This window comes from Cydia splendana, chromosome 6, assembly GCF_910591565.1.
Source record: "Cydia splendana chromosome 6, ilCydSple1.2, whole genome shotgun sequence".
Classification (NCBI taxonomy): domain Eukaryota; kingdom Metazoa; phylum Arthropoda; class Insecta; order Lepidoptera; family Tortricidae; genus Cydia; species Cydia splendana.
Genome location: NC_085965.1, coordinates 24,329,404 through 24,341,943, shown reverse-complemented (window position 1 = coordinate 24,341,943; position 12,540 = coordinate 24,329,404). Strand labels below are relative to the sequence as shown.

Below are 12,540 nucleotides of genomic sequence, written 5' to 3'. Positions count from 1 at the left end.
CAGGAAGGTTTAGGTGTATGTATAATTTGCTAACCCATGCGAAGCCGGAGCGGGTCGCTCTCGCTAGTGATTATTATACTTAAAATTATATCAAGTAGCAAGGAGGAGGACTAAACAATCTAACAATAAAAAAGAGCTAAATTAGAACAAGTTTCATAAAAGCAGCAAATTAAGTTACTATGTGGGATCTTTCTCCTATAAGTTATATTCTTAACCTCCAGAATTGCACTCCTTAATTATTATTATTTATTTATTTATAAAGGAAGTGATGAATACATAAATATGTATATACATTAAATATTTTTGTCACCATTGGCCCGTTGGATTAATAGAATAGTCAATGCTGAAAATATGCTAGTACCTCACCTCATTTGAAGTAAGACATTGTAACACCTCATTTTAGAAAATGAGGTACTCATACAAACTCATTTTAAATTGATGTCCTACCCATCACTAAAATTTACTTTCTTATTTACAGCACTCTTGCCCAGATTAAAGCTGATAATTAGTTCGAATCTAGTCTCCCATATTTTTTACGTTCACTGGTACATATGTTTTGACCGAGTAAATAGTAAATATACTAAATACTTTTTTAAATATTCGCGCTCGGGGCGATGGAAGTTTCATCGTTCCGTCGCCCCGCTCCATGCAACGACCAATCGCGTTAGCTCGCTGGCTCGTGCGCGGCAACTTTAAAGCAACGATAACGTTTTTGATGGTTTTTTGTGTTACGAATCATATTTCAAGCCGATTTTTACAGTATTCGATGAAGGAGAACTCATAATAAAAATCCCATATGATATTGATCTATTACCATTTTTAACCAGGCAATTAATGCACAACCCCATAAAACCTCCCATACGGTATTATTTAGTGTATGATTAAATTGCAACGCTTGTACTTATTGTAATTTGGAAATAATGAGAGAAAAAATAGCCTATTACCATTTTTGAGGACGGAAATATATTGAATTTAATAATAACCGTAGGTTACTTACTTTAAATGTAGGATACAGAATTATTTTTTGTGTGATTCATGCTTAATGTCATAAAGCAAATATTTCTCTATGAGTATAAATTTAAAAAATGTTATTAATATTTTTTACAAACTTTCTGTGATTTTTTATATTTTTAATTTTTTTTTTAAATACCTAAATGTAATATATTTATTTGGATTATGTGTCGACGTAATCACTAGATTTATTATCTGTCCCATACACCGAAAATTTCAGCTATTACTAATTATTTCCATTCCGCCATACTAGCCGAGCGTACCTTTCTTGGCCTAATATGTAATGTTGAATTTGATGAAATTATTTGGTGTTATGATGAAATGCAACCTCTGTACAATCTGGAAAATGTAAATTATAGTCAAGGAATACCAGATTTTTCCATTTTTGATGGGAAGAAACCTAAACTTCTTATTATAGATGATTTGATGAGAGAATCAGATGGACGAATCGTTGACGTTTTTACGAAAGGTAGTCATCATAGAAACTTAAGTGTTTTTTATATTACACAAAACATATTTCATCAAGGGAGAGGTCAACGTGATATTTCATTGAATACAAGCTACATTGTATTTTTTAAAAATCCCAGGGATAAAACTCAAATACGCTACCTGTCACGACAAGTTTACCCAGAAAACTCAAAGTTTGTGGATGAAGCCTACAAAGATGCTACAAAGGAGGCTCATGGTTACCTCATGATTGACCTGAAACAAAATACAAATGACATATGCCGTTTTAAAACAAAAATATTTCCGTTTGATGGGCATTGCACAGTGTATGTACCTAAAAAGGGGTTTAAATATGATAAAAATCAGCATATTTTAGTCAGTTCTACATGATGCATGCAAGAGTAAACACATATAAACATTTACTTGAAGCATTGCAGTTGCTTAAACCCAAATATCGTACTGCGTTACTTAAATCTTGTGACGATGAAGAGATCAACATTATTTGTGAGTGCATTTATAACGTCCTAAATGGGAAAATTCCATTAGAAAAAAAAGAAAAGACGAAACTAAAAAAATATAAAGATATTTTAAGAAAATTAGTTTCGAAAGGGAAACATAAAATAAGAAAAACTGTTATAGTTCAAAAAGGAGGTGCATTTCTACCTATTATTTTAGGTGCAGTTTTAAGTGCTTTAGTGAAATCTTTATCATAATCAAAATGGAAAACACGAAAAAAATGTTATTAGTTGAATCAGATTTTATTGAAAGACTGAAACGCAATGAGAGTCCACCCGAAAATTCTTCATCTCGGTTAGATGGAGAGATGCAAAAAATCCTTAAAAGTAAAATGAATGATCGCGAAAAGTGGACGTTATATTCTCAAGCATTGCAAAGATTTCTACATTTTATTGAAACAGATCGAAAACCGTTTAGAATACCCATCGTGATGGAGGGGGTAGATCAAGTCATCAACGAAAGTAATGATATTATAAAAACAAAAGTGAACAAAAAGGAGGAGAATGAAAATAATGAGTCAGTTACAGATGATGTAACTGAAGCAGCCACACCGTCATCGTTTAATACACCACCTGGCGAAATAAATCAAGAACTAATACCAATTAGTCCGTCAAAAATTATAAACGTATTACCTAAATCTTATGAAAAAAAAGCTCGAACGTTGTTAGATTACATTGTTTCAAGTAAACCGAAAATTTGGTGGAAACAGACTGGTGAAGTTGTTATAAACAACCAAACCATTCAAAATAGTAATATTACTGATTTGGTAAGCGACACGGTTAGATGTCTTAAACGCCCTAAGCCAATTGGATGGGAAGTGTTTGCTTTACTTTTAAAAGATATCGAAGTTCCTAGGTCATGCATAGGTAATCCTACAAATTTGGCATTTATTAATGGTACTCCTTTGATTGAACCCTTTACCCCCTCCACATCTGTGAAAACAAGAGCCTCCTCAGATAAAGATAATAACACTTCTACACCTCTTGCTACACGGGTGCAAAAGCGATCCGGAAAGAAAATAGAGTGGGAAAGATGGACTCCTTATTAGATATTAACAGAATCTACTATGATGTTTCTAATCCAGCTGGCTATAGCAGTTTAAATAATTTATCAAAAGAAATGAAAGGTCAAATGAACAAAGAGGAAGTGAAAAAATGGTTACAATCTCAAGACACGTACACGCTGCATAAACCTATTCATAGACGATTTACTAGAAATAGATACATTCTGTCGAACTTTAATGAACTTTGGCAAGCTGATTTAAGTGATATGAGTACTTATAGTCAATATAATGATGGGTACAAATATATTCTTTGTGTTATTGATGTGTTCAGTAAATATGCTTTTGCAAGAGCCATGAAGAAGAAGGATTCAGCAACTGTTAAACAATGTTTTGAAAGCATATTTACTGAAGCCAACTCTGTTCCCCGTCACATCCAATCTGATAAAGGTACAGAATTTGTTTCAAAGGCGGTTAGAGATTACTTTAAGAGCAAAAATATTAATTATTATACCACTAATAACCCCGACATTAAAGCAAGTATAGTAGAAAGGTTTCAAAGAACACTTAAAATGAAAATGTGGCGTTACTTCACTCATAAGAATACATATAACTACACAAATATATTACAAGATCTTCTACATTCTTACAACCATAGCTATCATTCTAGCATTAAAATGCGCCCAGTTGATGTTAGCTCTAATAATGAAAGTATTTTCAGTGAACTGAAACAATATAAAACAATAATTTACACACTGTCTACAATCTTGATAATTAAAACACAAAGAACACAAGTGAAAACAAAACAAAGTAAGTTACGGTAATAAAAGACATACTTACATCCATTGTTGGGTCTTTCTATAAACACTTAAACACCTCACTGTTGAATTAACACTATATTTCTATATACTGCAGTAGATACAAGGAGCTCTGATACAGAGGACTGTCACGACAATAATACTTACTCAAACCCATTTCTCTTCGACTTTTATACTGTGATAGTGAGCAGGATACGATACCGTTCAACTCATGTCTCAACAAGTTCATCTGATACAGACGCCCTCTTTAATAAAACCCAAATTCAAAAGCATAATAGGAAACAATAAATCCATTGTCAGTATAAAATATAATAGATGTCTACCAATAAAGCAATTGAGCTGTTTAACAATGAATACAAGCGCACAAAAAATGCCGACGTATTAGAGGAAATCATGTTGAAACCAGTTGACACGTCACGTTATTTTTTTAAATCATACAAAGTAACATGTCTCAACAAGTTCATCTAATACAGAGCTCTCTTTACTCAAACCCAAATTATAAAAATTAGGTATAGGAAACAATAAATCCATTGTCAGCATAAAACATAATAGACATCTATCAATAAAGCAATTAAGCTGTTATAACAATGAATACAGGTGCACAAGAAATGCCTCACACGTCTCGTTATTTTAATTAATACAAAGACACAAGTAACTACGAGTTTACTTTCTATCGAGTTACAAAAAAGATAAAAATGTATGTGAAAACAAGCTTATAGTATTACATAATGAGATATACATACTAAGTTTATGGGGATATGTTATAATTAATTAAAAAGGCTACATTAGGTTGAATTGCATTTATCGCAGACAAAAATAATATGTTAGAAATAGGTAAAACTAAATAAAGTAAGTATGTATACGATATGTAGGATGCTTTAATTTGGATAGGTATGTTTAGGTATTTAGGTTAAAACATAACTTGAACGAACGGTAAAAGAAGGTTTAGGTTAGTTTAGGCTACCGAAGGATTACTTGTGTAAATTCTAATTAGGTTAGGTTAGGTTATAACTGTATACCTTATAAATCGAAATAGCTCCCAGAAGTTGTAAGATGATACGGGTTATTAGAGTTAGAGTACCTATGCATCGGAAATAAGTACCTATCGCTAATACCTATTGCAAATACCTATAGCTAATACCTATCACAAACACCTACAGTATAATACACACATAAAGAAGGCATGAATGAAGGGTCCAGGTAGTGTGCTCGGTAACACAATAACGCGCCCGAGTCGAGATCGAACAATAGAAAAGGGTCGATAAGCCTATTGTTACCGTGGTGAGCAAGGTGTATTGTTTAATTAGCGTATTTCGTAAGTACCTGAAGGAGGCGCCGGGCACTGCTGAGACCTAGCGCAATCAATTCAAATGGGGGGCTATTTTTTTTTTTTTTTTTTTTTTTTTTTTTAGGTTCAGCGGGGGCGGTGGATCGGCCCTGGGGTCAGGATCGGTGACCACTGAGAGGTGGGGCCAGAATCGGGGAATAGTTTCTACTTTCATCTAACAGATGCATTATTTTCAGGCAGCAATGGTGATAGGCAATGGCTTCTCAGCTAACTCGCTGACATTGCCAGGGCTTCTGGACCCCGGCGCGCTGGTGCTGAGCGACGCGAAGAATCACGCCAGCCTGCGACTGGGCTTGCGTCTAGGACGTGTTGCCGTTCGTGTATTCAGACATAACGATATGAGGCATCTTGAGCAGTTGGCGAGGCAGGCACGCGCTGAGGGGCGCTGGGAGAAGATTGTCGTGGTGAGTTTTTATTAGACATTATATACTTAGCTTTAAAAACGTTCATAGCAAAGAGACCAACATTTTATCACCGTCTAGTATTTCGCTACTCTCACATATTTTAACGTGATATAATTTATGCTGTATTAATTGCTATCCTATAGTTAAGCTGCGTGCAGCATGTGATAAAAAAAATTGTATAATTACTTGCACTAGTGGGTGAAACATAGAGAAATGTGTACATAATTTAACACCTTAGCTGTACAGTCACCTGCAATAATATGTTACTCTTCGAAGGCCGCAAAAATATGTGACGGGCTCTTATGGCTCTACAAATAAGATCGGGTCAGATATTTTTGCGGCCTTCATTGTGTAACATATAATTGCAGGTGACTGTACCTATGTTTTCATACATAAAAAAAAAAATCTGATTCTGATCCTGATTGCGTGTAGCACGTTATGCGCATTTTAGGACTGCTATTGCTCCAACGAAATCTTTTTTATAAAACATACAGCTACGGCTCATTGGCAGGTGATGGAGGGCGTGTACAGCATGGAGGGTTCTATTGGAATGCTACCAGCTGCCATCGCGTTGAAGAAGCAGTTAGGCCTCCACATATATATCGACGAGGCCCACAGCATCGGGCTGGGGCCGCGAGGCCGTGGGGTGACAGATATGTACGGCGTGAATCCGAGAGATGTCGACGTTCTGATGGGCACTTTTACCAAGAGTTTTGTTGGCATGGGCGGGTATATTGCAGGTACGTAGTAATCTGTTACAGTTGTTCACGTAGTAAAAATCTGCTATTTTCTTTTTTTTTGGTTCATAAATCTGGACATATAAAATCTATAATTTCAGAATTTGGCTCGGTACAATGCTCAAATCTACTATAGCGGTTGAAATCTAGTGAACTTTTCATATGTCTCGTCAGGTTCCAGAGCGCTAGTAAGCCGAGTGCGTGCGCATGGGCATGCGCACACGTACGCGCAGAGCATGCCGCCGCCCGTTGTCGCGCAAGTGCTCAGCGCGCTGCACGACTTGCGCGCGCCGTCCGGCCAAGCGCGAGCGGCCGCGCTGAGGGACAACACGCGCTACTTTCGCGAACGGTCAGTCTGTTCTCCTTAGAGAGCGAGCAAATAAAAATCACACCTTAAAAGAAAAATGCGCAGATTCTCAATCAAACGATAGGCCGTCATAGGTACCGCTGGAAAGATGAAGTGCTAAAAGATAAGTACCTATATATATTTAGTGCGGTCGACTGGACAGAAACGTCGATGCACAGTGAAGTCTTTGGTGGCAAAGGCCAGATCCACTTTGGGTTGCGCCACAGCAGTAAGTAAGAATGATCACGCATTTTTAAAGGAAGAAGTTACCTCAAATGTGATCCCATAATACGTCAAAGGGTATTTAAGTAAGCACCTATGTTTGATTGGAAGAAAATAAATCAAAAATGTTGCACGAGGTATTGATGTGGGCTATTTATCAAACTATTTGTCACTATAGTGTACCTAATTAATTTTTAAACAACCAAATCGATCTTGTTGCAGGCTCCGTGCGATGGGCGTGGTGATATACGGGCACCCACAGTCTCCAGTAGTGCCTATGATGGTCTACTCCCTTTCCAAGATGGTGGCGTGCGTCAAGCAGCTCACGGCGGCTGAAGTGGCGTCCGTTGGTGTCTGCTTTCCTGCCACGCCACTGTATCAAGCGAGGATGAGGTCAGTGTTGTGAAAATTAATTAACCAAGATGTCGGCTTTCGTGGAGCTCACTGCTGCTCCTCCGCGCCACTGTTATAGGCACGAATGGGGTAAGGGTAAGGATAAATCAGTAACAGTAGTAAGCTGCTGATTTTTCATGGATTAACAACAAAGTGGTCCTACGGTGACTGTAACCACCGACTCCCAACGACGCTTTTCAACTCGTCTGGCCTAAATAAGATTTGCGCAGAGCCTGTCCATCTGTAATAGATCCCAATGTCATCAAGTCAGAATTAGATGATAAGATCCTGGACAGATTGAGAGATGTTATAAACAATATGCACATATTTTTGTAGTACCTTATTGTGTTTGTTCTCTCGTACAGCGTCATTTAGTGAAGTGGAAATGCTGTAAGAAGATAAGTAAATTATAGCATACTATTTTGTGGAGCCGGTTCTTCTTTCGTTCAAAGTTATTTCCTGGATGTTGTAGGTAATTAGCTTACGTGCGTCGTTTCCTATCCTGGGAAACACAGTATTGTCGAACTTTTTCAAATCTCGGTAGATTTATATTTGCTTGGGTAACGACAATCCGCCTGCTCCTTAGAAAACATGACTCTCGCCGTCACTTTGTTTTTGCCCGCTGGTCGCTCATTTATTTTTCGAAGTTTACTACTCTTCGTAATTTTGGTGTATTTTGATTGCAGGTTCTGCATATCCGCAGCCCACACTCGCGAACAACTCGACAAAGCGCTAGCGGCCATAGAAGATGTAGCAGATGAGCTGGGCCTCCGATACTCACGTCTGAAACCTGTCAGCACAACCACTAGTATTTACAAAGTTCTGGCCATCTGTTTTGAAAAAACGCGGAAAGTCATGGACCTATTTTGATTCCTTACTATTTTCTTAAGATGCTATGTTTTCGGTCTCTTACCTACGTATAAGGGGTATTTTCTGCTATAGCAACAATAAGCAAGATTATTAAGTAAACGTTGCAGTAGCAAAGTGTTATCAAAGTACGAAGTGCTTCTGATTTAGTGGATATTAATGATTTTCAAAATTACCCTCTTTTTGAAGGTACCCCAATGCACCCTACGACCGAAAGTAGTTATTAGATTTAATTAGGCAATCTAAACAAATATTGGATCTAGATTTAAAGAGCATGACGATAATATATGCGAGACAATATTATGTTTACTACAATTTTGCTATACAATTTAGTATTACTAGCATAGTATTAGGACTTTAATATTACTTATTATAATATAAAATATAATTACCTTGTGTGAAATAAATTGTCCTTGTTTATTTTGACAGTGACACGTCCCACGTTACTGTTGCAACAGTATAATAATATTACCTACATAGTTGTAACAAATTAAAAAAGAAATGTATATTTCCAACCATCCAATCCATATTTTCTTAGTTAATCAGAAAAAACTTACATCCTATATTGTACTTACATAAAAATACTTATAATTATAACTATTTACTACATTAACATCAATGCATTCAGAGAGGAACACGGGGCAAGATGGATTATATAGACTACACCACCTCTCCCTAGTATTTTATTTTGTAACGTTGAAACAGTAATGTTGCTGCAGTGCCCATCTGAACCTTTTATTTGACTTGTTGTTTAAGTTTGTAAGTTTGGGTCAAATCGCAGGCCCAATATTACAGGGTTCTATGTTACATTTTCAAGATAGTTGATATTCGAATTAATGTCACTATGACAATGTTCAAATTTCAGTTTGATAAAAGTGAAACATAGAACCCTGTAATATTGCGCCAGCTTAGCTTGGTTGGCTCTAGAATTATGTCAAAATGAATATTTACCCAAAACCTGGACTGGAAAACACAAAGAACGTAGGTATTTTTCTACCTGAAATGAATGGTCCCTTGGCCCAACCCGGTGCCGGTGTCACGTTTGAAGAGACCCATAGGGATTTACTCCGCGTCTATTCCATCCTTATTACACCAGGAAGTATAACAATATTTACTTTTTATTCAAGTCCTTACCCTAAAATCTACTTAATTTTTACATAAGTACAGCTATTTATGTGTAATATAAAACTAAGCAGTTGATGAAGAGTTGATGGGAAATTGAAAATTCAATTTGAAATTGAACATATATAATCAATCATATTGGAAATTGGTTTATTATTCTTCTGTATTATTATGTACTTAATATTAATTCAAAATTGACTGTAAACTTTACTTACAGATGTAGTGTATAATTATTTTCCATTTTAATGTCACAAAAATGACAAACGTGTCTTGCTATTTCAGTCAGTCTCGGTACAAAAATTACTGAACTTGACTGAAGTAGCATGAGAAATACGAACGTTCCGAGAAAATAATGGAAAACAGTTGTGCACTACATCTGTAAATAATATTGGAAGAAAAAAGACATGAAAACTAGCTAACTTGCTATTCTTATAAAACTGGAAAACCCATTCAAAATTAACAATTATGTAAATCGCCCATTATTTTAACTCGAAGCTATTGTACATTGTACACCCATTATATCATAAAGAAAATTTATGAAACTTTTCTACTCGTATACGACGACGTTGAGCCCCAGTAAAAACGAGTCAGATCTTAAAATTTAGACTCAAAATACTCTAGTTCCTACCAACATTGTACTAAACGAGTCTTTGACCATTCCTAAAACATTTTTACGTATGAATACGTTCTAACTGTGCCTAATCAGAGGTCAAGATACTTAAATGGCGATTTGGTCGCTACGTCTGAATAATCTCCCTTTATTAATGAAAACAGTCTAGTTGGCGGCTAAAAGCTTTAGGCCTTACAAGCTTATCGCATTTTATAAAACGCGTCTTATAACACCAAACCATTGAACTTTCAACCTTAATTCTTAGACAATAGGGTGCTAGTTTTCTGAACCAACGGCATGAGTTGTGGTCCAATATCAGCGGAGTTTATTAAAGCGATTTTTTTTCTCGGTTATTTAATTACGTAATGAAGAATAACAGTGTAAAAATATTGTTGGGTCTCTTAAGGGAGCACTCCATTGTTTTTCTTAATTAGGAGTGACCTGAGGAAATATATATAGCAAGCAGTAGGTACTTCCGCACCTAATTATTAAGATTTTTCGGTTGTAGTAGAAGTAGTAAGTAGTAGTATGATATGAAACAACACCAAAGTTATCTGCCACCCTCTACTTACTACAATACTTTTTACAAGCTTTTATTTACATTGCCCTGTTAGTATGTATGTTAGTTTCTTAGTGTCTTCTTCTTCTTCCTGCCCTTAATCCCAACTTCATTTGGGGTCGGGCCTTCTTGTGCGTTTGCGCCAGGCCGGTCTGTCCTGGGTTGTCAACAATGGGATATTCTGAGTTTTTAGGCCCCTTTCGACAGCGTACCACCAAGTGGCGGGCGGTCTGCCTCTGCCTCTTGATCGCTGCGTGCTAATGTTCAGCACTGTTTTTACGGAGTAGCTATCGTCTCGCCTCATGACGTGCCCGTACCATCTTAGTCGCCCCTCCTTGACCTTCTCGGCTATTGGTGCAACTTTGAAGGAACCTCTTACATATTCGTTTCGTACTTTATCCAAGCGCGTCACGCCTCCTGCCCAACGGAGCATTTTCATCTCTGCTGTGTGTAGCTTTTGTTCGTGCTTCTTCAAAGTTGCCCAGCATTCGGAACCGTATGTCATGGTAGGTCTGACGGCCGCCTTATATACTTTTCCCTTAGTTTTTATTGGCACTTTTCTATCACACAGAACGCCGGACAGCGTTCTCCATTTAAGCCAAGCCGTATTAACTCGATGGTCCACATCTCGATCGATTTTTGAGTCATCTGTTAGCATAGAGCCGAGGTATTTAAAACGCGAAACCTTTGGGATTTTATTGCCGTCCACTACAAGATTGCAGCCAACCTCCTCAGTTCCTCCGAAGTCGCATTCCATAAACTCCGTTTTGGTGCGGCTCACTCGTAGACCGTGTTTTTCGATTTTAGCTACCCATCCGTCTAAAACTTTTTGGAGCTCTGATGCGTTGTTCTCCACCAGCACTATGTCGTCTTCATACAATAAACTCCATGGGATCTCTTTTTGGATGTTTCTTGTGATGTAATCCATCCACAGGTTAAATAATAATGGGCTCAGAGCTGATCCCTGATGAACTCCTACTTCGACTTTAAACGGGTGGGTTATACCAGCGGTGCTACGGATCTGGGTGGTGACATCAGATTCAGATTCAGATTCAGATTCAGATATTTATTAATAAAATTTAGTATTTTACAGGTCAATTTTACAATAGAATAAATAATTAAATTAAATTAAATTATTACCAATTAATTAATTTATATACATTTTACAAATATAGGTACGTACCTATCTGCTTTTTTTATGTAGTTGGGTTGGCAGCCCTACTGACAAAGTCGTCGACGGCATAACACGCCAGTTCAGTTAAAAGTGCTCTGAGTTTTTTATCGAATGTTGTATCGCATGATTCAATTATTTCAGCAGGAAGCGAGTTGTACAATTTTGCCCCAACAACAGCGAGTGACTTTCTAGACTTTGCTAGTTTACATTGCGGGACAATTAAGAGGGGTCTCCGTCGAGTGCTCCTTTCCCTGGGAGTAGAGGAGACATAACTGTGTAGATTTGCCCGTATATACTTGCACGCGGTGAGGACATAGACACTTGGAAGCGTAAGTATTTTTAATTCTTTAAATAGTTCTTTCGCAGGATGGTCGTGACACTTTCCTGTTATGATCCTCACAGCGCGCTTTTGCATTTTAAAGGGTCTGTCACGATCAGCTGCCAGGCCCCACAGGTCTACACTTTGCGTTAGTATTGAATGGAAATATCCATAGTACGCCTTAAGTAGGTTTGTGCGCGACAGGCTAGGCGCGAGTCTAGATAAGGCATAGCACGCCGATGCTAGTCTGTCACACATAGACTCAATGTGAGGGGACCAGGTGAGGCCGGTGTCCATCGTGCAGCCCAAGTACTGAACTTTATCCACCTGTGGTACTTGTACGTTATCTAATACTATGTTAAGCTTTTTATCATTTTTTCTAAGCTGAAAATGTATTATATTCGTTTTGTCAATATTCAGCATCATCCCGTTTGCCTCGAACCAACAATGTATTTGGTGCATTGCGTTTTTTACATTACTGTCTAATTGTTCAAAACTGTCTGCATCGACCAACACACATGTATCGTCGGCAAAGGTAACAAGCTCAAGGCCGGGACACGCGGAGGAGATATCATTTACTAGAATTAAGAATAAGTTATTTCCTGTTACGGAACCTTGAGGAACGGCACAGTTTCCGATGGGCTCTA

The 12,540-nt window shown here is 37.3% G+C and overlaps 1 protein-coding gene across 1 annotated transcript in view; it reads left to right on the top strand.

Moving 5' to 3' along the window:
• Nucleotides 1–8,141, top strand: part of LOC134791580 (serine palmitoyltransferase 3-like) — a 40,150-nt gene extending 32,009 nt beyond the window's left edge. Inside the window, exons 6-10 of the mRNA XM_063762630.1 lie at nucleotides 5,317–5,544; nucleotides 6,056–6,284; nucleotides 6,456–6,630; nucleotides 7,072–7,242; nucleotides 7,929–8,141. Of these exons, the coding sequence (XP_063618700.1) occupies nucleotides 5,317–5,544; nucleotides 6,056–6,284; nucleotides 6,456–6,630; nucleotides 7,072–7,242; nucleotides 7,929–8,112 (987 nt within the window). The 3' untranslated portion in view covers nucleotides 8,113–8,141. The remainder of the gene's footprint in view (nucleotides 1–5,316; nucleotides 5,545–6,055; nucleotides 6,285–6,455; nucleotides 6,631–7,071; nucleotides 7,243–7,928) is intronic.
• Nucleotides 8,142–12,540: the final 4,399 nt, after the last annotated feature.